At 50.1% G+C, this 27,605-nt stretch overlaps 1 protein-coding gene across 1 annotated transcript in view; it reads right to left on the bottom strand.

The window, feature by feature from the left end:
* LOC124470640 (plexin-A2-like) overlaps positions 1 to 27,605 on the bottom strand; it is a 36,724-nt gene that overhangs the window by 3,558 nt on the left and 5,561 nt on the right. The window contains exons 2-7 of the mRNA XM_047024587.1: positions 17,419 to 18,605; positions 17,052 to 17,216; positions 14,421 to 14,615; positions 7,292 to 7,420; positions 613 to 678; positions 394 to 502 (exon numbers count right to left, since the gene is read on the bottom strand). Coding sequence (XP_046880543.1) covers positions 394 to 502; positions 613 to 678; positions 7,292 to 7,420; positions 14,421 to 14,615; positions 17,052 to 17,216; positions 17,419 to 18,468 — 1,714 coding nt within the window. The 5' untranslated portion in view covers positions 18,469 to 18,605. The remainder of the gene's footprint in view (positions 1 to 393; positions 503 to 612; positions 679 to 7,291; positions 7,421 to 14,420; positions 14,616 to 17,051; positions 17,217 to 17,418; positions 18,606 to 27,605) is intronic.

Genomic DNA, 27,605 nt, shown 5'->3' with positions numbered 1-27,605 from the left:
CAATAGCGTTCTCTGAATATTCCGCATCTGTCCTAAATGGCACCATTTTAGGGGGATTATGACTACTTGTCTTTATCCTGTGTTCTGTCTGATGGAGGGGTATATTCTCCACCAGGAGCAGACAGCACAGGCTACGTTCAGAGCCAACGTTCCCCTGCGACACATTTCAGTTTGACGTTTGTTTCTACAAAAAGTGTGGGTCATGGTCAGTCATTCTACACTACAGTAGGCGTCTAAAACCACCGGTCCCATAGAAACCACCAGCAGGTGACAGTAGGTGTCCCAAACCACCGGTTTAAATTCAACAGTGCTTTATTGGCACGCGTGAGTTAGCATCGTAGCCGGCCCATATTAGAATGTGAACTCACGTGTTGTGGAGGACACACCAGCCACAGTGGGGGTCTCCAGAGCTGAGGCACTCTCCACACGACCCGTACTGCTCACACGCTTCCACCGGCACCTGCACCACCTGCAGGACATCAACAACAAAGCTGTAACACACCTGGAACACAGATGTAACACACCTGGAACACAGATGTAACACAGATGTAACACACCTGGAACACAGATGTAACACAGATGTAACACACCTGGAACACAGATGTTACACACCTGGAACACAGATGTAACACAGATGTAACACACCTGGAACACAGATGTAACACAGATGTAACACACCTGGAACACAGATGTTACACACCTGGAACACAGATGTAACACACCTGGAACACACCTGGAACACACCTGGAACACAGGTACCCACTTGTAACCCATCAGTAACGCACGTATCACAAGGCTTGAGCACACCTGCCAGCACAGCTTAAACACAGCTGAAACACATCTGAAAACACACCTGTAAGACAACTGTGACGTGCATGGAAAGAGGAAGAGCTGTGCATTGCGCGATTTGCTACCTATCGAACGTTTGGCGCCATTCAGGTTTTTCAAGAGACACTGACAATTGAACAAAACACATGCAAACTGGAAGATGGGCCTCGCCGCTAAAAAAGGTTTTGAATGTTCAGAAACCGCAGCACTGCTTTCAGCTCACAGGTGAGTTTGGTATGAAGCATGTCAGACTGCTGGCAGTAATGACCTACTACGCTTCATTGTTAATCCTGAGTATCCTTCAAATGGTTTAACTGTTAAATGTGAGGTGTTCTAAAATTGAAACAGGAGACAGAACATGAAAGAAGGACTGGTTCAAGGCAAGGTTTTGTCTGCACTACAAATATTTGTGAGGAGTTGTTGTAGATACAGAAGTAGAAGTATAAAAGAAACAGCGTACATGAGATTCTTGATGATTGAGTTGAGACAGTACAAGACAGTGCCAGAGAAAGAAGTTGTTAAAAGGGCACTTTTTGTTCATTTATGAATTCAATGAAATGAATGAAATCAAACTATCATTCTGTTCTATATTGAATTCCAAAGCATCAAGTTATTTAGCAGCCTCGGTGATGGACATTCACATCCCTAGTATGTAGTAGTCATGTATGTATTGCTCATGGATGTCTCAATCATATAAGTATTGGTCATGTCTGTACTGGCGTACACAGAGGGCAGATGCTGTGGAAATCTTTGACTCTAAGACTGTGTCACTAACACTGACACGCATACATACAAATGTATGCACGAATACGTGCACACAGACACACACAAACACACAGACACAAACATACACCTGCACGGGCACACGTACGCACACACACACACACATCTCTCTATCTGTGGATAGGGTAAATGGCACCATCCTTTCCATTAGCTGTACTGTTGCTTTGACAGACGTTACTGTTGAGTGGGCAGCGCTGTAGTCCCTGCATACACAAACAGGCTGATGCCTTCACTGTACTACATCATACTTCTCTTATCATTCCAGGCCTTGACAGACAACACAAGCAATTTCCTGATGTAACCAATCCCAAATGAGGAGTGGATTATGGTTTGGTGGGGGGGGGGTTGGGGTGGGTTGCGGGTGCTGTTGATGGCCTAAGAGTGTTCCCTCTCAGGTCTGTGTTTGTAAAACGGATTATCGTCAGCTCGCAGCAAAATGACTTTTTAACCGTTTTTTTTCCCCCTCTCCTCTCTCTTTCTCTCTCTCTCTCTCTTTTCTAAGTGTTCAGGCAGCATTTAGCGCATTTCATTAGCGAAATCATTTTAGAATGGATTTTCAGGGACTGTGGGTGGGAGGAGTGAGGGTGGGGGAGGCGGGGGGGGGGGGGAGAGAGAGAGGAAATCTCAAACAAAGACCAAATCTGGAAGGGTTCAACAACCGATAAAACAACACCTAACCAGAGAAGTAGCAGGGGGCAGCTTCAACCTTTGACCTCTGTGACCCTGACCCCATGCCCCCCCCTCCCCCCCCCCCCTCTCCCCCCTCCCCGTACACGGCTCTGAATCTTCTCTCCAGCTTTAGAGAGTGCTTGTGCCCCCCCTCCCCCCGCCCCTCCAAGGATGAAGACACAGCTCGGAATCACAATGAGTTGGAATCAAATTTCTTTCTTAAAATAGAGAGCAGGAAGAATGTTTTATTTCCTGCTTGTGTTGTCATTCATTCAAATGAATAATGTGGCTGGCTTTCAGATATCCATTTAGGTTTGAACATTGTACAGGCATCAACATGGCAACCCGACTCTGTCATAGTTCTATAAATATATAAGAATGACATCATCACAACATGAAAATGTGGATTTCATAGAACCAGCGGTAACTCATAACCTGTAGCAACAGAACACCTAAATCAGTTCTAACCAGCATTCCCTTAAAAAAAAAGAATATGCAAAAAAAAAGTATGTTATCAAACAATGTTTTATATATCTTGCCAACCACTATTATGTTCAGATAGCCAAAGCTGGCCCAATGTCAGTGTCCATGAACAATTTACTTCAAATCACACAAAGGCACATGGGTAATCAGAGAACGTGTCTCATCCTTCATACTGCTACGAGTCAAAGTCAGTACTCAGTTTGTAATGTTTATCCATTTTGATACTGTTCTACATTCTAATTCTCTTCACAGCTGTCAAATAGGAACACATTTTATGAACTTTATAATTTGATGTCATCCAAAATGCTTCAGCTCCCAGAGTGAAGAGAAAGATTAGGCCGGGCTATTACACTGGCCCAGTGTTGCTGCACCAATCAAATCCAGATTTGCTGCAATTTACCCCTCCAAGAGTCCAGATTAAGGCTTTTTTTTGGGACACACTAAAAGCAGGGTTGCTTTCGGGAAATGCTTTCCTTCGTGTAGAACATAGTGTTACAGAGTATCTATGAGCATTCATAAACTGTAGAGATATTATTCCCAGTATCGATCAGCTGAAATGTAACACAGAGCATTCAAAGGCCGCCAAACAAAAGTAAATCTTCAATGGCTGATATTCTACCTCCCCCCCCCCCCCGGTATCAAACCCATCCACTTAGCCAGACAGTCAGAGAGGGAGACAGAAATCAGATGGGTGTGTGTGTGTGAGGGAGGGAGGGCAGAGGTCAGAGGGTAAAGGTCATCGTTCAGACAGTTCTTTGAAGACCCCAGCTGCTGAAGACCCCAACAGCGGGTGTGACACAGGGACACGTGGAGGGTCAGAGGGCAGTGAGCGAGCGAGGACGGAGAGACAGAACCCTCCTTGTCTAAACAAACAAAAACAAACGGACATCAACACTCCACGAACACACTGGAGCGGTTGAAGGTGGGGGAGGTTGGCGGAGTTTGACGACAGAAGTGCAGCACATGACTTGAGGAAGAGGACGCCATGACGCTGGATGGGAAGGGCTGAGCATGTTTTCAAAAGGTGGCGTGGGGACAGACTGGACCTGTTGATAAAGCGCCGCCTCGACGCATGCGAGGGTGGGTATAGATCAGCGGCAGGCCGTGGGGCCGCGGAGCGAAAGGTCGCGGGTTCAAATCCCTCCCCGTGTCTGCCCGTGGATGGAAGCATCTGCTCAATGAACGAGCGCGTCGTCATGACAGCCGGAGACTCCACTACTCCGCTAAACTGGGCTAACAGCCATAGATGCAGCTAAGCTCATCTCTCATCCGCTTTGCTTTGATAATACTCATCGCAATAAAAGGAGTCATCTAATCCACCCACTGCCTAACAATGCCCCGGCCTGCTCTGCTCTCTCCCGAACGGAGCGTTGGTCAGAACAATGAGGATGAGGGAGAGAGGATGAGGATGGAAGAAGGCGAGTGAGGATTTGACATTTCTCGTCGCAGCACTCAGAGGGATTGTTCCTGTGGCCGTGGGGTGCTGACTCACAGAGAGGGCTGTCCCTGCACTTCCCATCCAGGTTTACAGCTCAGGCTGCACGTATCGTGAGGACTTTAGGATTAGGGATGGGAATCGAGAACCACTTGTCACTGTGTGAAGCAATTTGCCTTTTTCAATCAAGTTATCTTCTGTCCTGTCATTTGACGCATACAGCTCCGGCATTCATCTCCCATTATTGATCACCTCACGTTTTGATTGAAAGTCCAGTTTTGAGAGATGTTTTATTGTATGCAGTTAATTATCGGAGGGCGTGTGTTATCAGCAGACGTTCGCGTTGTTGTGTTACTAAACTGTAACATAACAACGCGTACTAAACTGAGCATATCGATTTTTAAGTTTAAGTTTTTATTAAGAATCCATAGGAGAATCGATAAGGAATCAAATCGATAAGCAGGAATCGATAAGGAATCGGAATCGTGAAAATCGTATCAATTCTCATCCCTATTTAGGATGCCGTGTTCTGAAGGGTGACGCTCTCGTCTTCTGATAAACTGACATCCGGGGGGATGACACCCTTTATACATGGGGTTTGAGTCGACAGTAAACAGATAAACACACACATACCTCCACACGGCGTGTCACCAGGATGCACACACATACATCCACACACACACCCCATCCCATAGACATCCTGCTCTCCCCGCTCTGCCTGCTCGTGGCTGCTCGTGGCTGGGCTCCTCTCCTGGCAGGAGGCAGTGGGGCTCATTGTTATTCCGCGAGGGTCGCACCAACGCAGCCAAATCTGCCAGCGCCGCCGTGCTGCTCATTCCACATCATCTCTCCATTGTTCGGCGCCCAAATCTCCCCCCGTCCGCACCCGCCCGCCCCCTCAGTCCTCCCCACTCTCCCCCCCCCCCCCCTCCACATCCTCTCCCCCCCTCCCCTCCCACGGCCCCTCGGCCATGCTAGAGGGGCAGGAAGGCCTGCATGAGCCAGCCCGCCCGGCCCCCTTGCCCCTCCTCGACAGCTTCGGCAACGCTCCGTGCAGGAGGAGTGATGCATGATGGGAGTGGAGGAGAGGAGGCAGCAGAGGAGCGGGTTTCACTCTGCGGCTCCCCACACGTCTGAGGGCGGAGCCCACCTGTGACAGGGTTCTGGTCGGATATGTCTAGGCTACACCTGGGTACACCAACCAGAGACTGTACCAGACCTGGGATAGGCTAGTTAGGCTAGGCTAGACCTGGGATAAGCTAGGCCAGATTTGGGTTAGGCCTGAGTAAGGTCTGGGTTGACCCAGAGATAGGCCTGGGTTAGGGGCTGGTGGGTTTCCATGCTCTCATCAAGGCGTCTCCCTAGTCTTTCTAGAATATTCACGTTCATACAACAGGCACACTAGAATGATTCCGATTCCTTCGAGTTAGAACCTTGAAAGTCCTAATCACTCACAAAACTTGTTGCTATCTAGAACCGGTTTAAACCGCCATTCCTCGGCCGCTGCAGCTTGCGAACCCAGGTCTGGATGCAGAGCAATGTTCGCATCTCCTCGAAGAAAGCCTGACCACGTGTCTCCTTGAACAAGCGGACCTCATCAATAAGAGATGCCCAGTCTCTTCCACTCCATCACACACGCCAAGCAGCTGCCTTCATTTGTATTACCCACCCACTCAGCTAACCTCCATCCCTTCATTCTTCCATCCCCCCCCTCCCCCTCCCCGAACCCCTTCATCCTTCTATCGGCCATCCACACAAGCCCTCTCTTCCCACTCCCTACTCCGCAGTCCGCTTTCCAGCATCCACACGAGCGTACTGACAGTGCTGTCCTCTACGTCCTTGTCCTCCTTACTGTGCGGAGAGTCTGGTGTGTTTGTGTGCGCGCGTGTGTGGGAGGGAGGGAAGGAGGGAGGGGGGGGGGGGGGGGTATAACAAAATAAATTCCAGAAGTCAGAAGACAAGTGACAGCGTGTGTGTGGGGTGGGGGGGGGGGGGGTTTCTGGCCACTCTGGAGCCTAATCCCATTTCACAGCTCTGTGCATCAGTGCGTGTGTGTGGTGTGGGTGTGAGTGGTGAGTGTGTCTGGTGTGTGTGTGTGGTGTGTGTGTGCGCATGTGTGTGTGTGTGTGTGTGTGTGACTCAGCGTAATCACTTGATGGGAGAAGTAAGTGATTACTGCTGTTCCCTCTTATCTCCAGTGAGAGCAGAGGACAGCAGCCAGTAAGGACAGTCAGACGCTGGGATGACAGCCCAGCTGGAGAACCCAGTGCATCCACACACAATGCAACACTGGCAAAACGCAACACAACACAACATAACACACAGTGGCATAATACAAACAAGGACAGCACAGCATGGAACAACTAAATACAGCACTGTATTCTTACAAACCCACAGCAGTAAAGTATCACATGGTAGCTTACGGGGTGTGTGAGGTTGTATGTCGAAGACGTGTGTGGTTCTGCAGGTCTAAGATGTGTGTGGGGATGTATACCCTAGATGTGTGTAGGTCAGTGTGCATGAATGAGTAATTAGGACAGGGACCTCGCCATCTGCACGTCCCTCTATATTTCCCATCCTCAAGGAGAGAGTGTGCGGAGCGAACAGGATACACACATGCAATACAGGAAGGAGAATACGTTTGTCACTTCATTGTTGCGATGATGTTGATTGTCGCATTTCTATTCAGAATGATCTCATCTCACACCATGAGCACAAACACAGTGCTATCCTTATCCTTGCTGCTTTTCAATCTTTTCTCGCGAACACCTCATTGGAACAGCTTCCACATATTCAATAAGATCAGGCCTTTGCTTGTGAGCTAAGAGTAACTTTTTTCAAGGACATCAATTTGGCATCTAAAAACCTTTATCAAGGATCCTTCTATGTACTGTCCAATCTAACATCATCAGTCACAGAACGACAGACAGGAATGTCACTCGAGGGAAAAAAAAATGCCCGTCGAGAAAAGCCTGTCAAATCGTTCCCATGATGACGGAAAATACATAATGGATGACGTCCCCCCCCTCCCCCCCTTCTTCCCCCCATGGAGTTATTCAACGGCGGCGTTACGTGATTGGACGGGCTGCTCACCTGGCGGTCGGACATGACGTAGAGCGAGGCGCGGTCGAGCGAGAAAGCCATGTCGCGCAGCACGGGGCGGCCGTCCGCCATGACGCTCACCGTCTCATACTGCAGACCCCCTGGGCCGTCCACCCTCACCTGGGGGGGGGAGAGAGAGGGCGGGGGATGGAGGGAGGGGGGGGGGGAGAGGGGGGGGGGGAGGTCAGAGAGAAGGGGGAAGGGAGAGGGAGAGGTTTGAGAAAGGGGGGAGAATGAGAGAAAAGGGAGGAGGGAGAAAAGGGGGGAGTTGAGTAGAGACAGAAGGGGGAGGGGGGGAACAGCAGCGGGGTGAGAGAGAGAAAGAGAGAGAGAGAGAGAGAGAGAGAGAGAGGGAGGGAGGGAGGGAGGGAGGGAGGGAGGGAGGGAGGGAGGGAGGGAGGGAGGGAGGGAGGGAGGGAGAGAAGAGGCAGGAGAGAGAGAGGGAATACATGGAAAGGAGAGAAAGACAGTCGGTTAAAGCAAGGAAATAAGGCAAAAACAAGCTGGACCTGAACAGACCCGTTTGATCGCGGGTCCAGGTTGTCTGGACGTGGTGCTGATCACTGGCAGGTCGTCCAGCCGCCTGGACCACAAACAGCTCTACATGAGCCAGACTTCTCTACAGACTCACTTCACTTTGGCATGACTTTGAAACCACAATATGTTGGGACTCATTAAGAAAACACACACCGAGTAGACACCTGCTGGCACATAGGGAAATGTACCCCCACCTACACACACACACTTACTCAGCCCCACGACACACACACACATACTGTGCACACACCTCCTCAGCCCTTCTGCCACCCGCACACTAACACCCACACAAACACAGACACACACATGGACACACACCAGCGCACACACCAGCACAGCCCTTCTGCCATACACACACACACACACACACACAGTCTCTCTCACATACACCAAACACACACATGAAAACCTGCACATATTTGACCTTATATAATACAAGATATTCACCCAAAGCTGTTCATTCTATGTTTTGGCCCTGTACTGGCACCCAGTTGTCACAGACAGTGGTAGAGCTTTGCCAGTCTATACAGACAGTAGCAATCAATACAAACTGATTGCATGATTGGATCCCCTGGGCTCTCCAAAACTGCACCAATCAATCAAAGCTCCACCTTCCAGTTACAGAGACAGAGAGGGGCAGAAAGAGAGAGAGAGAAAGAGAGTAACATTGAGAGAGGAGAGAGAGAGAGAGAGAGAGAAAGAGAGAGAGAGATACAGTTGGTCATATCACACAGCAACATATCACTCAGCAGGGGACCAGCGATGTCTGCAAGTCCCGGGGCATCCTACCAGTGATGCAGGGACAGGAGAGGAGTGACCAGTGTTGGGGACAGCTGACTGGACCACTCTGTTGACTTTTATCCTATTCTATAAAACTTCCTCTCTCTGTCTGTCTCTCTCTCTTTCTCTCTCAGTCCCAGGCACTTCCTCCTTCGCCTCCCTCCTGCCTCTCTCTCACCACAATCCCACACAAAGTGGAGTCTTATTCAATTTAGTTTCCCACACTCCACATTTCATGAATAGAAACCTGGGCTTCTGAGTACGTTCCACGTGCTAGATTAGTTCAGAAATAAAAACCCAAATTGCCCAGAGAGATAGAGACAGAGTGAGAGACAAAGAAAGAGAGGGAGAAAGAGGGGTGAGAGAAAGAGAGAGCAAAAAGAAAGAGTGAGAAAGTATGATAAAGAGAGAGACAGAGAGAGAAAGAGAGAGAGAGAGAGAGAGAGAGAGAGAGAGAGAGAAAGAGAGAGAGAGAGAAAAAGAGAGAGAAAGAGAAAGAGAGACAGAGAGAGAGCAAGAGAAACAGAGAGACAAAAGTGTGAGAAAGTAAGAGAATTAGAGAGACAGAGAGACGGGTATTTAGCAGGGTGTTACATGGTGCAACTGGGCCTGGGGATCTTGCCAAGGTCCAATCTGGTGAGCTCATTCAGCAGCGCTGACCTTTTGACCCGGGGAGAGTTAGATTTCAGTATGTTTTAAACAGGGTTTTATAATCTGAACAGGGCTAAGCAGGCCACAGTCCTGTGGGACCACAACAGGTCCTCAATCTGTCTCTAATCCAGCCTGCCTATAATGAGAGGAGGAGGGTTTAATTGGTTTTATAATGAGACTGCTAGTTGCAGAACGGGTGGGTTGATGTGTGCTTCTGATGTGTGTGTAGCTGTGTGTATGTGTGTGTGGCACGTGTATGATGTGTGTGCAGCTGTGTGTATGGTAAGTGTAGAGCTGTGTGTGGTTGATGGGAGTGTAGCTGTATGTGTGGTGTGTAAGTACAGCTCTGTGTGTATGGTGGGTGTAGGTGTGTGTGGTGTGTGTGTGTATGTTGTTTGTGTTTGGTGTGTGTGTAGCTGTTTGCGCTCAGTGAGCATGTGTGTTTAGCTGTGTGTATCTGGTATGGTCCACTGGTTGTGCTCCCAAATGATGCGAACACGAGCAAAAGGTGGCCTACATTTTAATGCTAGACACAGGCCTGTAGTGCCATCAAGCATTGAAATAAACACAGCAATTTCATGTAGGAAATGGATCGTAAATAAGAGTACGAAGCCAAATTCAAGCGACAGAGAACCAAACCCAATCGACAGAACCCAGTATGTTTGGATGTGAGCAACACACACATACACAGCTGCTTCACTGGTTAAGAGGGATCCTTAGCTGTCTCCATACCATACTTGTTCTTGAACCTTTCATCCCTGTCCCCTATAAACATGTTTATCACGGACCAGCGGATGATGAGACGAGGCCCGTGGTGACTGAGCGGTGCTTCGTTCGGTTCGCCCGACTTCTCTCCTCGTGACGAGACACAAAGGAAACAGCCTCTCTTTCAAGGAACGGCATGTGATGCGAACCAGCCTGGCTGAGTTGACCGCACAACCCAAAAAAAAAACATCTATCGCGGGATAGGTCATCTGACACCACGCGTTCTTTCGAATGAAAGAAGTGTTTCCCAGAGTTCCATCTGGGACTCTCTCTGGCTGCTCATTTGACCTTTCACCCCCTGTGAGACGCGCCAGAGAAAACAGACCTATCTGGCGCAGCTCAGACGGGCTTAGGGAGCTCTAGCAGTGAACGAGGACTCGCTCAAACTTCCAAATGGAACGGATTTCGGGGATTTCTTCCTATCCGGGGGACCATGTAGACAGAGGAAGCAGAGACGACCAATCATCCGACAGAAGTACCTTTCCTCTCAGACAGAGGCGGGTATCTATGACACCTGATTGGTTTGTTTACATAGTGGCCCTGAGTGACCAATCCTTCCTAGCCAGTCCATATGGGCGCAGGTACGAGCCCAGTGGGGCGGAGCATCTGGCACAAACACATGGAGCCCTGAGCCAATCCCTGTCAGCCTGCCAAGTGACCAATGAGAATGGCTGTCGGTTGGAGGCTAGTATCTGTTAATTCATCCAACCCAGACAGACGTATCTCTCTCTAACACACTCCTCCACCGTCACAACAGTGCACTGTCTACCTCTGCGGATAACAGATAAAATTGTTCCCCCCGTCAGGTCACTGCGACTTGTTTTGAGAGAGCCGCCAACCTTGAACTAATCTGAAATGGGTGCAGAAGGGAACTGTCACGCAACCATGTTTGTCATTGGCAAGTTGTCTGAAAACAGGCCATGCTTTTGTCAGAAGAAAAAAAGGAAAGGGACCGAATTCAGTGGGTGCTGCTCTGGTAGAATTGACCCGTGACAGAACCAGACTGGACATACAGTGACATAAGGCCAGTACAACTGGCCACCTTCTGGGTTGACTGGCTGGGAGTTTGGGCAGATTGTAGCTGACAAAAGGGAGAGTGGACATTGATTAACCCATATCCTGCACTCTGGTGTGAATACTAATGAGAGAGGAGAGAGGAGGAGAGGGGAGAAGAGAGGAGATGAGAAAAGAGGAGAGGACAAGAGATGAGAGGAATAGAGAGGAGGAGAGAAGGTGAGAGGACAGGAGAGAAGAGGAGAGGAAATGAGAGGGGGGAGAGGAGATTAGAAGAAAGGAGAGGAGAGGAAAGGGAGACAGGAGAGGATTATATAATGACACTGGGTAACATTTTGGAGCAGTTTGATGGTGGGACATCTATGTTCCAACCCTGCTTTAATCACTCAGCCATCACATTAGAGCACAAACAGACTTATTGATCCTCAACTGTGGACGAGATGTGTGCTAGCCACTAACACCATTACCAACCAGAATGAAAGCATAGTGATGCGGTGTGTGTGTGTGTATGTGTGTGTGTGTGTGTGGGCATGTTTTGTGTATAAGGGTACATGCATGCATATGTACAAAACATGTGTGTGCGTGTGCGTATGTGTGTGTGTATGTATGTATGCATGCTTGTGTGTGTAAAAGAGAAAGAGAGAGAGAGGGAGAGAGAGAGAGAGAGAGAGAGAGAGAGAGAGAGAGAGAGAGACAGAGAGAGAGAGACAGAGAGAGAGAGAGAGAGAGAGAGAGAGAGAGAGAGAGAGAGAGAGAGAGAGAGAGCATTGTTCTGCATGGTGTGATTTTTGAAGCCCGGCTTTCTCAGGAGCCTACAGTACCACTCTGATGTGGCAAGTTGCCAAGCTTCTACATCCTCAGGTCTACAACAGAACCACAGATTCTTCTGTCTCTCTGTCCCTTCTGCCAACTCCTCTGTTTCTCTCTCTCTCTCTCTCTCTCTCTCTCTCTCTCTCCTCCAGGACCCTGCTTCCTGCTCTATCCTTCCTGTCCTCCCACAGCGCTCCCCATCCCTCCATTCCATCCCTTTGTTTCCCAGTTCCCATGGTCAACCCAGGGATAATGTGGGAGAGTGGCGAGGGAACAATACACATCTGCTCCCCATTTCATAGACCACATCGACCACCACTGGGTGCACATCTGCGTGTGTGTGTGTGTGAATGTATATCAGAGCTTTGTCTGTTCCAAGACCCGACTCTCCGTTCTAAAGGTTGCTGGGAGTTTTTTATCATCCCGCGGACCTCAGCGTCCTGCATGCAAATGTGAAAATCCTTTCAATCTCGCCTCGAACCCACCGTCCCTCCAGTGCACCTCTCTCCCTCTGCCTTCCCTCCGTCTGTCTCTCCAGCCGATTGACTTCAATCAGCACACCCCTGCTTCCCGCGCCAGCCGTGCCCTCGGAACGCTCGGAACATTTAGCTCCGAGCTGCAGAACTCTCTCGAGGGTCCTCGCTGGGCTTGTTCTCCAGGGAACAAGGGAACGCAAGTGTGGGCGTGCGCTTTGTTTGGGGTCAAATTCAGCGATACCTTAACACAGGGGATGAGCGGCTGCTACTGCATGTCCAGGTAAATGTCACTCCGAGGTCACACACAGGTCATAACGTACAGAGGCCTGCTCTGCTGTGTGTGTGTGTGTGTGTGTGTGCGTGTGTGTTTGTGTGTGTGTGTGCGTGTGTGTTTGTGCCTGTGTGTGCAGCTGTGTCTGAGGGGTTAAGCCACAGCTTGCTGACACTGTCATGAATTATACTGCCTTGCTTAATCTTATTAGAATGTACAGCAGCCCTGCTACAGCCTGCTATCACTGGGGCACAGTAAGTGTGTGTGCTTGCGTGTGTGTGTAAGTGTGTGAGTGTGTGTAAGTGTGTGTGTGTGTGCGTGTGTGTGTGTGTGTGTAAGTGTGTGTGCTTACATTGGTGTGTGTAAGTGTGGGTGGGTGAGTGTGTGTGTGTTTAGGGTGTGGGGGAGGCTGGGGCTGGGTCAGTTAACTAACACAGAGACTGCTGGTGACCCAATTACTGAGGAGAACTCAACCACCAATAAGATGGAACACGCTGGTCAGCATATGGTGGAGGAGTACAGCTGCAGAGGGAATGAGGGGGAATGTGACTCTGTCTCTGGGTCTGGGTAGATGGGTAGCTGGGGCCTGGGTAGCTGGGGTGTGGAGGGAAAGAGGACTGGAGGGTTGAAGGCCAGAGGGCCAGAGCGCTGAAGGGGTGTGGAGATGGGGGGGTTACAGGGCTGAAGTGTTTGGGGGGATTGGAGGCTGGAAGGGGGCGTGAGGCTGTCTATTATCCATCTGACCTCTGCACTCTGTGGCTTCTGTGACCTTGCCCTGGGTTTGACCTTGGCGAGGTGGTCTTCTGCTTTTCACTGTCAGGCCCCCCCTTCCCCTGGGATGGAGGGATGATGGAGGACAGAAGACGTGATCGGATGCTGTTCATGGGGCTCAGCGGTCTCAACCAGACCCACACATACGAACTGTCGGAGTAATGATGGACCCTGTTCACCCACACACACATGCACCACACACACATTAGACACACCCCGTGAACACACACCACACACACACCATTCACCCACACACCCCACACACAAGCACCATAAACACATTACACACACCACGCACACACCCTACACCCCCCCCACCCCACACACACACACAAACAAACACCACACACGCCATACACAGATTATCCACACACATAAACACACCACACACACTATACACACCACACACACTATACACAGCACACACACAAACCATACACACAGCCTCATAGGAACTCAGTCAAGTTGCATTTCTCTCTGTATATAGCTAAGCTTTCACAGTGAAGGGGAGACAGAATCTTTCTACATACTCTATCGTTCATTTGACCTCATTTACTGTAAACTAAGGAACAGTTCGTACTGGAGCACAACTGCACAGGAGATGGTGACCAGAATACAGCTCAGTGATAAGAGCACTTGACTGCAGATTGCATAAGAGGTTGCAGGTTCAGTTCTCCCTGTGACTTATGTCACTTTGGATCAAAGAGTCTGTTAAATCAGTACATCAGTATTACATTAGAACAAGAGTCTGTTCGAGGGGGGTCTTTGAATACCTCTCCAATGTAAATGGGATTTGGATTGAAGCCGTAAACAAAACAAAACCTACAGTTTATTATAAACATGTGGACCCATTTGACGTCAAATGAGTTTCTATTTAGTCACAGGGTTGATTCAGTTTCGACATGTATACATTTGGCAAAAATGTGTTGGATGCTTATTATTCTTATTTCTTCGAACACTATTTGTACGTCGCTTTGGATAAAAGCGAAAGGAATACAAATGTAAAACTGTTATTTTTTTTTTCCTTCCTCATCTCTGAGTGCACATCCACACTGACCTTCTTCAGTTGGCCACTGCGAGTGCCCAGGAAGGCCACGCTGTATCCATTGTAGGTGTAAGAGGAGACCGAGGTCAGTCTGTCCCTGGTCTCCGTGAACACGGTCAGGCCGGACACCAGCTGGGAGCCGCCCAGCGGCTGGTTGATGTCCAGCCCACAGAAGTGGTCATCGATGGGGACAGGCTGCAGAGAGGGATGAGGCAGAGGACAGAGCAGGGGGAGGGAGGGGGAGGGAAATAGAGAGGAGAGGGAGGGAGTGAGGCAGCGAAGGAGGGAGGGGTTTGAGGGAGGGAGGGAGGGAGGGAGGGAGGGAGGGAGGGAGGGAGGGAGGGAGGGAGGGAGGGAGGGAAAAAGAGAGACAGAGAGATAAGAAAGAGATAGAGAGGGACTTAGAACAAGGGAGAGAGGGAGAGAAGAGAGGGAAAGAGAGACAAAGAGATGGAAGGAAATACAGTAATTGAGTGAGAAAGATAAAAAGAAGGTGGTCTCTTCTACAGTAGAGTAAGAGAAGTCAGACTGCTGTACTCTGGTGTCATATCTACTTGCAAAATACTACTACCACACTCTTCGGGATTTTAAACTGACAACTTCAAAAGATTTGAGGCTGTTACATTTGTCAGCTGTGCTAGGAACTGTCCGTATATGTGTATGTGTTTGTGTGTGTGTGTAGCTAATTGCTCATGGCATCCAGGAGAACGGCGTGTATTTGGCGCTGTTTCTGTGATTTGATATCGCTTGATCTGACTTCACACAAACACACACAAGCCCAAGAGATGTCAGGTTTAGATTTAGCATCAAAGACAGAAGCATTCTAAGCAGTCCTGTTACATCTCCCTCCACCCACCTCGAACCCCTCCTAATGGCCTGTCAAAACGAATCAAAATCTCACTTTTTAGGGCAAAACATTTGTTCTGCCGCTACCTATCCAAGAACATCTCCTTTGCTTTGTTCCCACAGTGGAAATGAAAGAGAGATGAGCAGAACAAAGAGAGCTCGCGCGCGTGCGAGAGAGAGAGAGAGAGAGAGAGAGAGAGAGAGCGAGAGAGAGAAAGCGAGAGAGGGATGGTGAGACAGAGAACGAGAAGAGGAGAAAGAGAGTGACAGAGAGCGAGAGAGAGAGAGAGAGAGAGAGAGAGAGAGAGAGAGAGAGAGAGAGAGAGAGAGAGAGAAAGAGAGAGAAAGAAAGAAAGAAAGACGGAGAACATGTGACAGAGAGGGAGAGAGAGAGAGAGAGAGAGAGAGAGAGAGAGAGAGAGAGAGAGAGAGAGAGAGAGAGAGAGACAGAGAGACTACAGTGGGCACTGTCAGTAATGTGGTTGGAGAGTACAAGAGTGGAGCACACAGTAAATGGTGGATGTTGCATGGAGGATGCGGACCATGCGCTGGTGCAGGGCGGCTGGGTGGGGAGAGCCTCTCAGAACACAGCAGCAAGGAAGAATGACACAAAGGGACTGAGGGAAGAAAAAACTATCTTTCACATCAAGAGCTGGTGTATCTGGGTTCAAACACCACCGCAGAATGGACATGCAGGGAGAGAGAGAGACAGAGAGAGAGAGACAGAGAGAGAGAGAACGAGAGAGAGAGAGAGGGGGGGGGGGGGAGAGAGGGGGGGAGATAAAGTAAAAGTGGGAAAGGAACCACAGAGAGATGAAGCAAGGGAGGGAGAGAAAAATATGGGAGAGAGTAAACAGTGAAAGGGCGATACAAAACGAAGAGAGGGAGAGAAAGTTAAAGAGTGACGAAAAAAAGAACAAATTAGAGAGTGAAACAAGAAGAAGAGAAAAGAAAAGAGAATAGGAAATATGTGGAGACAGAAAAAAAGAAAAAGAATAGAGAGACGTAGAGAGGGAAAGAAGGGGTGAGAGCGAGGGAGAGCTAGAGGGAGAGGGGAATGCCCAAACCTCTGAGCAAAAATCAAAGCCTTCTACAGCAGTCCTCTGATTAGCATTGTAGCATTGTAATCCTTGTCCTCCTCTCCTTCCCTCATATACGCTGTCCTCCACTCTCCTATCCTCTTCTTATCTCTCCTCTCCTATACTCTCCTAGCCTTCTCTTATCTCTCCTCTCCTCCTATGCCCCTTTTCTCTCTCCTCTCCTTCCACCTTCTTTCTCCCCTCCTCTATACTCTCCTCCTCCACTTATCTATCTATCTATCTCTTCTCATTTCCTCCTACCCTTCTCCTCACCTTCTCCTCGCCTCCTCTCCTTTCCTCCTCTCCCTTCCTCATCTCCTCCTCTTCTTGTCCTCCTCTCTCCTCTCCTCTCCTCCTAATTCTCCCCTCCTCTCCTCCTCTTACCCTCCTTTCCTCCTCTTCTCCCTCCACTAGTTTCTCTCCTACTCTCCTCCTCTCAGGGAACAGCCAGACCAGCTGGGTTTCTAATCAAGTCTGCAATCACAGTGGATACAAGTCCTACTCAATAACCTGTGACCTTTGCTGTTTACTGTGCGAGAGTGTGTGTGTGTTTGTGTGTGTATGGATCTGAGTGTGTGTGTGAGTGTGTGTATGTCTCTGTGTGTCTGTGTGTCGAATGAAAAATCAACACTAAGAGGGAGGCTGCCAGCAGAGATCGAACCCCCAGTCTTCCATTAGACCAAGAACACATCCAGGTTTCACCTACCGCCTTGGTGCACTGCACGTCTTTACCCAGCAGCCAGTGCAGCTCCAGGTTACCCTCGCCATGGTAACAGGACTGCAGGCGCTCCTTGATGCGTGCGTTGATGTCACGGATGGTGAACACACAGAGGGCGGAGTCGTCCGGCGGGTCGTGGTACTGTTTCTGCCCCTTAATCAAAATATAATATATACTGTATTATAACCAAGATCTATAAATGTTGTACGATAAACAGCATTTACACAGTGTGTAGAGCTCCTTCCGCACACCCAAGGATGCTTTAAGGACGAATATCTCAAATGCAAACGTGCACACGTGAACAGGCCAGACGTTGAACGCGAACCAAACACTCCCGTTCGCACGGTCAAGACACCTTGGAGAAGACGGCAAACAGGACGTCGTCGTGGGCGCTGACGTTGAGGGACCGGGCGAGGACGCGTCCGGCCTTGGAGAGGTGAGCAGCCTGCAGCAGGCGGTACTCCTCCCCCCGGTGCACGCAGCCCACAGGAAGCGACACGTACGAGTGGAACTTCCGGTCGCCCTTGCAGAGGCGCACGATGCGCGAGGTGAAGAACAGGTCGCCCGGGGACGCCGACCCGGCGGCGGCGCCGTCGCCCGGCGTCTCGGGCTGCACGGTGAGGAAGTAGACGAAAGCCCCGCTGGAGAAGCCGTAGACGTAGTAGATGTCGAAGCGCGGCACGAGCGCCAGCGTGTCGGACGGGATCTTGACGAGCGACGACACAAAGTCCGTGTGCAGCTCGTAGTCCAGCATGGCCGACGACTCGGGGTCACGAGGGAGCTTGCGGCTGGAGATGGTGGGGAAGTAGTCCTGCTTGCCCCCCACGGCCGTCCCGATGAACAGGGTGCCGTCCTGGCCCTGGGAGGAGGGCACGATCACCCCGTACATGGTGCCCGTCTGGGTGTCGCTGGAGAGGTAGTGCTCCTTCTTGTGCGTGGGCTCCACCAGGATGAACAGGTCGTCGAGCCTCAGCAGCTTGCACACGCCCTGGTACAGACTCCCGCAGGCCAGCAGCCGGTTCTGGGAGTAGTCGATGAGCAGCAGCTTGTTGATGTTGTCCGTGGAGGCCAGGGGCTCGGAGCAGGGTTGGACGATGAGAGGGGGGTAGCAGGCCTTGTTGTCGTACTCGGGGCCCGTGTCGTGGGACACCAGGAGGGTGAGGTTGGCGGAGAGTTTGTAGATGCGGTTGACGGCGCCCACGTACAGAGCCCCCGTGCTGTGGTGCACGGTCAGGTGGTTCAGCGACCAGTCCCTCCGCTCCGACAGGAAGCTGTTGAGCGGCGGCGAGGCGGCCGTCGGCGGGAGGAAGGAGCTCAGGGTCAGCAGGAAGCAGGTCAGCAACCACGGCGACGCGGTCTGCCGGCGGCCGCGGGAAGTCGGCGTTTCTTCCGAGCGTAACCTCATCCCCGCGGGGCTCCCGGGGGGACCAGACGCCAGAGGAGGAGGGAGGAGGGAGGAGGGGGAGGAGCGATCGGGGAGGAATGAGCAGGGAATATCACTCGACCAGGCGTTCACACTCCGGGCGAGGTCTTCACGTCATCCTGTAAAGGAGAGGAGAAAAAACACAGCTTTATTAAAAAAAATATATATATATATAAAAATTCTCGATTAAAAGCACAATTAAATAGATCATTCATAGTCCTGGGTTCGGCGTGCAACTCCATCACACTCTCGCTCTCTGCCTCGCCTGGCCGTGTGTGGAGCACATCAAAGCACCATGATGAATCATGATGAAATCCCTTGTCAGCAGCAAGTCAGTGGGATCCCAGCCTCCATGCAGGGGCAGGAGGAGGAGGAGGAGGAGATGTGGCAGGAGGAAGAGGAGGAGCAAAAGGACGGGCAGAAGGAGCAGGAGAAAGAGGAGGAGAACCAGGCGGAGCAGGAGGAGGAAAAGCAGGTATCACCCTGGCCCAGGATCCACAGGGGCCCTATTACCAAAACCAAGTCCTAACTGCAGCCTATTATGTGAACAAAAGCCGCGACAAACAACAAAGAGAGGAGGCGCTTCCCCCCCCCCCCCCCCCCTGGCAGGCAGCTAATTAAATATGATTCAAATGTATTAATTATGCCTCTGTATTTCGGGGGGCTCCCTGTTTTCTGTTCCTCCCTCCCTCTTGTTCTCCTAAATGGTCAAATCCTCCAGGAATTCATCGCTCTCCGGTGCGGTCGACTTTCCTAAATTAATCAGGCTTTTTCCAAGGATGGCAGAGACTCATTAGGGATTCACAAGCAGGCTGCAACAAGCCTGACACTTCCCTCTTTAATTTCATTAGCATATTTTATGCAGATGTTTTAGGCAGGGGACAAATAATGCTCCATCAAACACTGTTTGGATGGAGGGAAGGAGGGATGGATGGATGGATAGAACGATGGAAGACAGGATGATGGGATGAGTGGAAAAAATGAAAATAGACACAATATGGATGGACGGACGGACGGATGAATAAACAGATGGGCCAGTGTAAAATCCAGATATTGTGTTTCCAGTGCGCCTCCTCTATCCTCCCTTATCCATCTTTCATACTCAACCCTGAATCCTCCACCCAGAGTCTACCTGCATCCCAAGCATGCCCCACGGCACATCCATGTAGATAACCTGCTGCTGAGTCCTGTGTGGACACACGCCACAATAAACGACACTGCAGCACTCGAGCCAAGCCACGCTTTCATAGGCGTCCTTATTAATCTTCTGTAGGCAACGCCGATCAGAGTTGAGGCAGAGCTGGCGGCTTCATGCATGCACTCTGTTCATCCCACTCCATTACAGCAACCGTAAACCTGCCACCTGTGGGGGTGGGGGCCGTAAATTAGGAGGAGGTCCCGTCAGACTGCTCCTGCTGATCTTGCTACCTTTGTCTCTCTCTGTCCTCCTCTCTCTCTATGTCCTCTCTCTATCCTCCCCTCTCTCTGTCCTCCTCTCTTTCTATGTCCTCTCTCTGTCCATCTCTCTATCCTCCTCTCTCTGTGTCCTCTGTCTATCCTCCTCTCTATGTCCTCTCTCCATGTCCTCTCTCTATCCACCTCTCTATGTCCTCTCTCCGTGTCCTCTCTCTATCCACCTCTCTCTATGTCCTCTCTCTGTGTCATCTCTCTCTCCTCCTCTTTATGTCCTCTCTCCGTCCATCTCTCTCTCTCTCTCTCGCTCTATCCTCTTCTCAGTATGTCCACTCTCTGTCCATCTCTCTCGCTCTCTGTCCTTCTCTCTCTCTTCTTCTCTCCTCCTCTGTTCTCTCCTGCCAACCTCACAGCACCCTGGACTCAGGGGGTTCTGAGCCATCTGGCATTCTAACGTAACAGAGGTGGTTTGATGACTGCGGCCGACCCAGGTTTGAGCCCGGGTCTTGGACCCAGCCAAGGCCTCTTTGGCTTGGCGGCGATCTCTGCCTTGGCCCTGGCTTCCTTGGCCTGGGTTGAGTAGAGAGAGTTTATTCCTCTGAATGAGACTTCCCAGTTTAAGATCATGTTGAATGGGACCAGCCATGTGTGTCGGCCCTGATAGGGAAAAAGCGAGAGTGCATGTACCGGCCAGATAACCGTCTGTCTGTCCGGTCGCATTGTGTAAGAGCCAGGGATCAGGTTGCGGGACAGACAGACTGACACAGAGAAGGCAGCCTGGCCGTAATCCAGCTCCAGCTTCTCCTCTCCATCTGTCCCTACTCCTCTCTCTGCCTCTCTCTCTAACTCTCTCTCTGCCTCTCTCTCTCTCTGTCTCTTTCTTTGTGTCTCTCTCCCTCTCTCTCCTTTCTCTCTCTCTCCCTCGCTCTCCTTGCCTCGCTCTCTCTTTCAGGAGCAGGAGAGTTGCCGGAGTATCTCTCTTTCTTTTGAAAGGGATATTTTTTCCTCCGCTCTCTCTCTTTCTCCCTCCCCTGATCTCTCTACCGTTCTTTTTGTTTCCTCCCCTTTTTGATTTTTTCTCATTCTCCCTCTCCTGCTCTCTCCTTCCGTCTCTCTCTTTCTCTCTTCATCCCTCCCCTGTGCTCTCTTTTCTCTCCTTCCCTCTCTCTTTTTCTCTTCATATCCATCCCCTGCTCAGACTCACAGTGTAGGTCCTTCCTGTGATCCACCATCACAGTCAGCCTATCTACAAATGTGTACCCAGTCTAAACAAGGCTAGAGCTGATAAACCTAAACCGGGCTATTGCAGATTTCAGCACCTACCTATAATACTCAAACTCGGCGATCTGATCCAAACCTCAGATGCCCACAAACCGTGAGCACGTCTTGGTCTGATGGTAAACCCTGGTCCAATCCCCACAGGGCTTTACGTTCCAAACAACAACCCAATTGGTCTCCTTTCCTGGCAATCCTCTCAAACCAGGCACGCTCCATCCTCTCTCTACAGGCGTCGGTTCAATACTAATGTAAAAATAATACGGTGTTCTTCTGGCCTTTGAAGTAAAAGATAATGAATAAGGGATCGACACTCCAACAGCATTCACAGGTGGGTGACTTGGCTCTGTTAGATGAAAGCCCGGGGCTCATCTAGCATTGACTGGGCGCCGTGTGTAATTGTTGTACATGCAAAGGAAATTACATTAACACACGGCCCAGGCAAATGGATTGTCACTAATAATTTCTATCCCCCCAGGAGCCCGGCCCATTTCAAGCTCTATATTAAGTTCCTCCAGTTCGCCCTATCGCGTGGGACCACCTGGAGACGTGGCGCTAAGCGGTCTGGGAAATCCAGTCTTCCGTTCTCGTTCAATCAATGCGGCCCTGCTCGCAAAACAACCAAGTGTGTTCTGAGATTGGAGGCCATTCGCATCGAGATCTTAGTCGCGCCTCAAGGACTCTGCCTCTGTCTGCACTTGGAACGGAAAACAACTGACACACGGATTGACTCTCTCCCTCTGTCCTCCTCTCTCTCTCGCCCTCTCTCTTTCCCTCTTTGTCCCTCCTCAGGGGGAGGAGAGAGGGACCAAGACTGAGGAGAGAGGGAACTACTGTGTGGACAGACTGGTTACCTCAGACTTGAAGACATCACACCCTTAGGGGATCGTCACGACATAGGGTCTATAAACAGGAGGCACCTCTTCTCGTCTATAAGTGTATTGCCCCATCCATCCATCCCTCCATCCATATATTCCTGTTCATCAGGCTCCAGCCAGGTATAAGGCGAGCAGGCAAGCTCTCTGTTTACCCAGGATTACTGTGAATTGCATGTGGATGTGTGTGTGTATGCACTATGTGTGTGTGTGTCCTTGCGTTAGTGTAGTAGCGTGTTTTGTGTGTCTGGGTGTGTGTGTGCACTGTGTGAGTACTTGTACTGTATGTGTGTGTGTGTGGCTCCTTGTAGATCTTCTTGCTAAACACGCCACCTCTCGACTCTGCTCAGCGCCTCGCCAGTCAAACACACTCCTGTCTTGCCCTGGCAGGCCCACAGAAGTGGATCACACACGCAGAGACAAACACAGACACACCTACATGCACACACATACACACACACCTACATGCACACGCCCCCACACACATACACCCACACACACACATCTACATGCACACACACACACACACACACATACACAAGAACACACACATGGTGTACACAGCCCCCCCTCTGGGGGGCCAGGCCCACCACAGCATTCTGAATCGGAGCACCAATCACATGGTAGAGAGGCCAGGCCAGCGTGTCCAAATGTGACCTTTGACCCAGATTAAAATCCAGGGGGGCGAGCCGTCTGTGTGTTCAGCTTTCACTGGCCTGGCTGCTACTCCTGACTTCTAAACTATCAGTGTGTGTGTGTGTGTGCGTGTGGTGTGTGATTGTGTTTGTGGTGTATGTTTGTGTGTGTGCGTGTGTGTGGCTTGTGTGTGTGTAAGTAACTGAGTGGCAGGGACAGGGTTTGTTTGACCCATCTGTGACTGCAGATTGGACATTGGTCACAACAACATAGCCTACATCTTGAAAATGTCAAGCACAACCACCAGTCGGTCTCCTCTCGCCCTCGCTGCTGTTTGTGGAGAGTGGCTCAAGTACCGCACGGGTGACTGTTTGTTTGACTGTTTCTGTTAGGGCCATGTCCTGTAAATACAGAACAAAAACCAAATACAGACAGACAGACAAGCAAACCAACACACATACAGACAGACAAGAGATGTGCAGGCAGACAGACAGACAGACAGACAGACAGACAGACAGACAGTGTCGTGTGATCAGCACCAGTCAGAGGACGGTCTGGGCTGCAGCAGGAGTCTCGGTGTCCTCCCACTTCCACCTCACACTGAGTCAACAATAGAGACGTGTTATTCTCCTCAGATGAAAAACACAGCGCCTCCTGACCTGGTTAGCCTTCTCTGATTGGACAAGAACAGTGGCACAGTAAGGGCTGTTGTTGTGGCTGAAGTGTCTTTGTGTGTGTGTGTGTGTGTGTGTGTGTGTGTGTGTGTGTGGGTGTGAAAACTAGTCATACCAAACCTGCCATCCTCATGGTCAAATGCTGGCTGTTCTATCTAGAACTCAGCAGGGGCTCCCGAGACTCCAGGAGAAGAGAGGCAGTCTCCTTTCACAAACCACATACTCACTATACCTTTCATACCATATATATGTTCTGTATACGATATAACCCTGTAGACGCTACTGTCATATACAGTAGCATCGATTTAGCGGTTTACTGATGGGAATCAGACCAAAAAGGTGTAATTTTATGAAACGATATACAAAGCAATAAGCAAAGTGATATTCATAAGATTGCCCATCTATGCTTACAGTATATATGTAAATACAGTGCAAATGTATGTGGTATGTATTACTGTAACAGGGGTTCCCAGTATGGTGTTCGTGGCCAGTAATGTGCCATTACTTGATTTCATTGCTGGATTTACAGATCCGTTCATCTAGGAGGATTCCTGCTTGCCCTCATTGAGTCATCGTTAGATCCCAAAGCCTGATGGGATGCCATTGTCTGAGGGTTCCTGACAATCCCATGCAGACGAGCGGTTGGGGTGGGGCGAGGGGGGGACGGGGGAGGGGAGAGGGAGACGGAGGGAGAGGTAGGATCCTACACGTTCCACATGAATGACCTGGGCGTCAGCCAGCCTCGACAGAATTTGACTTCCAAATGAATAAATGAAGGCAATTAGTAGCTCTGTTTACACTGTTGCAGAGATAGAAGTAGGTCAGTCGTGGTAGGGATCGGGAATGGGGGGGTGGGGGGGTAGGAGCCTCGGGCTGACACTGGTACCTACATAGATGATGAGGAGGGAGGGCGAGGAATTAGGACGTGAAAACGCGGCCTTTATTAACAGTGGCTTTTAAACAAAATGTCATATTGAATCACGAGGGACTTGCTGGGGGGGAGGGGAGGGGGTTGTTCTAAAAGCAAGGTTTTGTGATCAGGCCTGCGTGTCTTTATTTGTGGCCTGTTTGAGGGGTTCGGGGGGGAGGAGGGGGGAGCCTGCAGCTAGGGCTTTCGGTTTGTTTAGTCTTCGTAGGAACGCACATGACTGAAGCCACGATGAGGCACAATGAGTTGGAAGGTTGTTCACTTAGACCACAGAATACCACGGAGACAAGATGACCAGCAGCGAATCCCACCACTCAAGTCACTCATGAAACTTGTTCTGAAGTGAGTCAGAGTGGAAACTGCTGGAAAATCTGCTCCAGTTCTAGTCTGTACAGTATCAATGTTCTGGCATAGTTGAATGTTCAAAAAAGAAAGAATGTATACATGCGCTGTATCTACAAATGTATTATATATGTATAACACATTTTACGCCTTAGCCCCCTGTTTTATTATACAGAAATAGATGAATATTTTGAAGGAAATGTGATATATTCATATATAGATCGTTCTCTGGTTTTGTTCATTAATGGCAGTTGCTGAGTTTATTATGAATTCCATGATTGCCAGCAGGCAGCGTCTGTAGCTGACCACCAATCACCCAGGCAGACCAGTCAAGCAGCTCTCCAGGGAACCGTAAAGCGGCTTCCTGTCACCACCGAGGTTTGTGGTCCTGACAACCAGGTCCAGGAGTCGTAAAGAGTGGAATCAGGGGGTGATTTAGGGGCCTGAAGCTTGGATGAGGCCCAGAGAGGTCTAGATGGACGGGGCTTACATGGCAAGCCCTGCTACAGTGGTTGTGTGTGGGGCTGACGATGTTTAAATGTTGCCGTTTAGTGAGAGGATTCAACAGGGACAAGTTTTCGACAAGAAATACTTTGCTGCTAGCCAAGCCTTCAGTCAAATCCCAGCTGGTCTCTACGTTTTACTATACAGTTTTATCTGTGTGGTGTAAAATAGCGAGACGTCACCAGTATTTGCCTACATGCATATAGTGCGTCTAGATGGATTTGCAGTAAAACTGCAAGTTGGGAAGATATACAAATCATATTCATGGGACTGTCGGACAAGAAGGGAATATGTGTGACATGTTTTTTGTACCATAGTCATATTGGACCTCCCGTAACATCAGCGTGGAAGCTGAGATTCATGCACGCATCCTCCTTTGCTGGCTTGCCGGCACCGACATCCATAAATCTCAAGGCAGGTCTGCGCTGGTGAACGTCGCCCTCCAGCAGCCCCCCCCCTCCTCATTCCCTTGCCCTCACGCTGCATATATGATGAGCAGGGGAGACGTGGGGGGTGGTGGTGGTGGGGGGGGTTAACAGGGTAGGAGGGGGCGAGTCAAAGTGACCTCCAGCCCTGTGATGAAAACGTGTGCGGGCCGAGTGCAATATCACGTCTTCTATAATTCAAGATGGAGAGGAAGAGGAAGACAAGGCTTGCTGTGTTCAGCTGTTGCCGGGACGACGTCTGTGTTCAGACCCCGTTAGACAGACCGTCTATGTGTTCAGCTGTTGCCGGGACAACGTCGGTGTTCAGACCCAGTTAGACAGAAGGTCTATGGCAGGGGTCGGCAACAGGCGGCCCGCGGGCCAATTGTGGCCCGCCAGCGATTTTATTTGGCCCGTCAAAATATTTCCAATGATATATTTTTTATAACGTTTTTTTCCCCGTCGACTTTTATTTTGAAACCGGAAACTGGGTATGGTGTCATTAGATGTTGTCGACTTCATGCAGCGCCGGCGTCGCCTGCAGCCCGGTTGACTTGAAGTAACCAATGGCATTCTCAGCTTCAAGGCAGCCGGCTGTCGGCGCTGCCGTCGCTGCATGAAGTCGAATACACTTATTGACTTTTCTGAAGTATTTTTTCGCCATGTCATCGCTACCATATGATCGCTACACCTCACGGCTGACAGATCGCCTGAGGTGAAAGCACAGTTATGGTTAGTAATCATGGGCAGCGCTCTCTATGGCAGCGCTAGGAAGGGGCTAGCAGGTGCTTCAGCACCCGCAAGAAAGACCAAAGCACCCCGATAGCACCCCCCACGACATTGCTTATTAATTTATAGTTTCAGGCCCGGAATGGCCATCGGGAGAATAGGGAGAATTCACGGTGGGCCGCTTTGCCCGCTTATAAATTGGGCCAGAAGATCGCCTGCTTTCTCTTTGTTTTTTTCACACACCGAATAACAGGATATGCCTTAAGTTTGTTAAGTTACTGTGTGACTGAAAAGTAAGCTAATAGGCTACATTATGTTTTAATCTAATTAAGCGCATGATCAGACCGTGCATTAAAAAGTGCAGTTCAGTTGTCGCGCATGTTTCTCAAACACAAACCATAATTTATTGTTGTGGAGGGAGTTAGCTAGATTAAGCTGAAGCGAAAAAAATAAAATGGAAGGGATAAGATCCCAGGAGGAACTGAAAAAGCCAGGTAAAAAATTAAATTTTTGCTCGCATTAATGTGAAGTTCCGATTTCACCTCACATTAAAACCTTGACTAGGTCCTAGTAATCCTATTCTCACTTGATGACAGTATTTATGTGCACCAACGATGACGACCCACCACGTTGGGATGACAGTGACGACCATGTTGATACAGTTCGTTAACAGACCACCAATGGGCTCATGCACATGGTTTATTATCGTTAGCTATTTGTAGTAGACCTACCCATTCTCCATATAGGCCTAGTTGTTGCGAGTGCACGTATCGCAAGGGCACCTATCGCAGCGTCTAAATAGGCAGTAACCCAGACTCTGGCCCGCCGTCTAGTGGCGAGGAAAAATACTGGCCCGTGGCCCAAGTTACTTGCCGACCCCTGGTCTATGGGTTCAGCTCAGCGCCAGGACAGAGACTAACTGAGAGAGAGGCTGGTTAAAGAGGCTAGGAGACTGGGAGAGAGGCTGGGAGTGTTGTTGTGAGTGAGGCTGTGAGAGAGTCTGTAGAGTCCCGTAGAGAGGCCGGGAGTGAGGCTGTGAGGGAGTCTGTAAAGTGTCCAGGAGAGACGCTTTGAGTGCTCTGCCCGTCAGCCAGTCCGGATGCTGGATGGTGAGACACTGAACGGGTGAACAGGGAATAAGCCCTGAGACATGAGAGCCCTTCCTACCAGATACGAGCTGGACGAACGACGAGGAACTTTGAGAAACTGCTTTAGGCTTAAGAGCCTTCTCAAGCCAAACGTCCAGCCTGCTCAGTTTGAAGATGCTATACCGCCAGTGTCTGCCTGTCCCTGAGAGATGGTTTGAAAATATAACAAG

Source organism: Hypomesus transpacificus, chromosome 9 (assembly GCF_021917145.1).
Source record: "Hypomesus transpacificus isolate Combined female chromosome 9, fHypTra1, whole genome shotgun sequence".
Classification (NCBI taxonomy): Eukaryota; Metazoa; Chordata; class Actinopteri; order Osmeriformes; family Osmeridae; genus Hypomesus; species Hypomesus transpacificus.
This window is presented reverse-complemented; position numbering and strand designations above follow the sequence as displayed.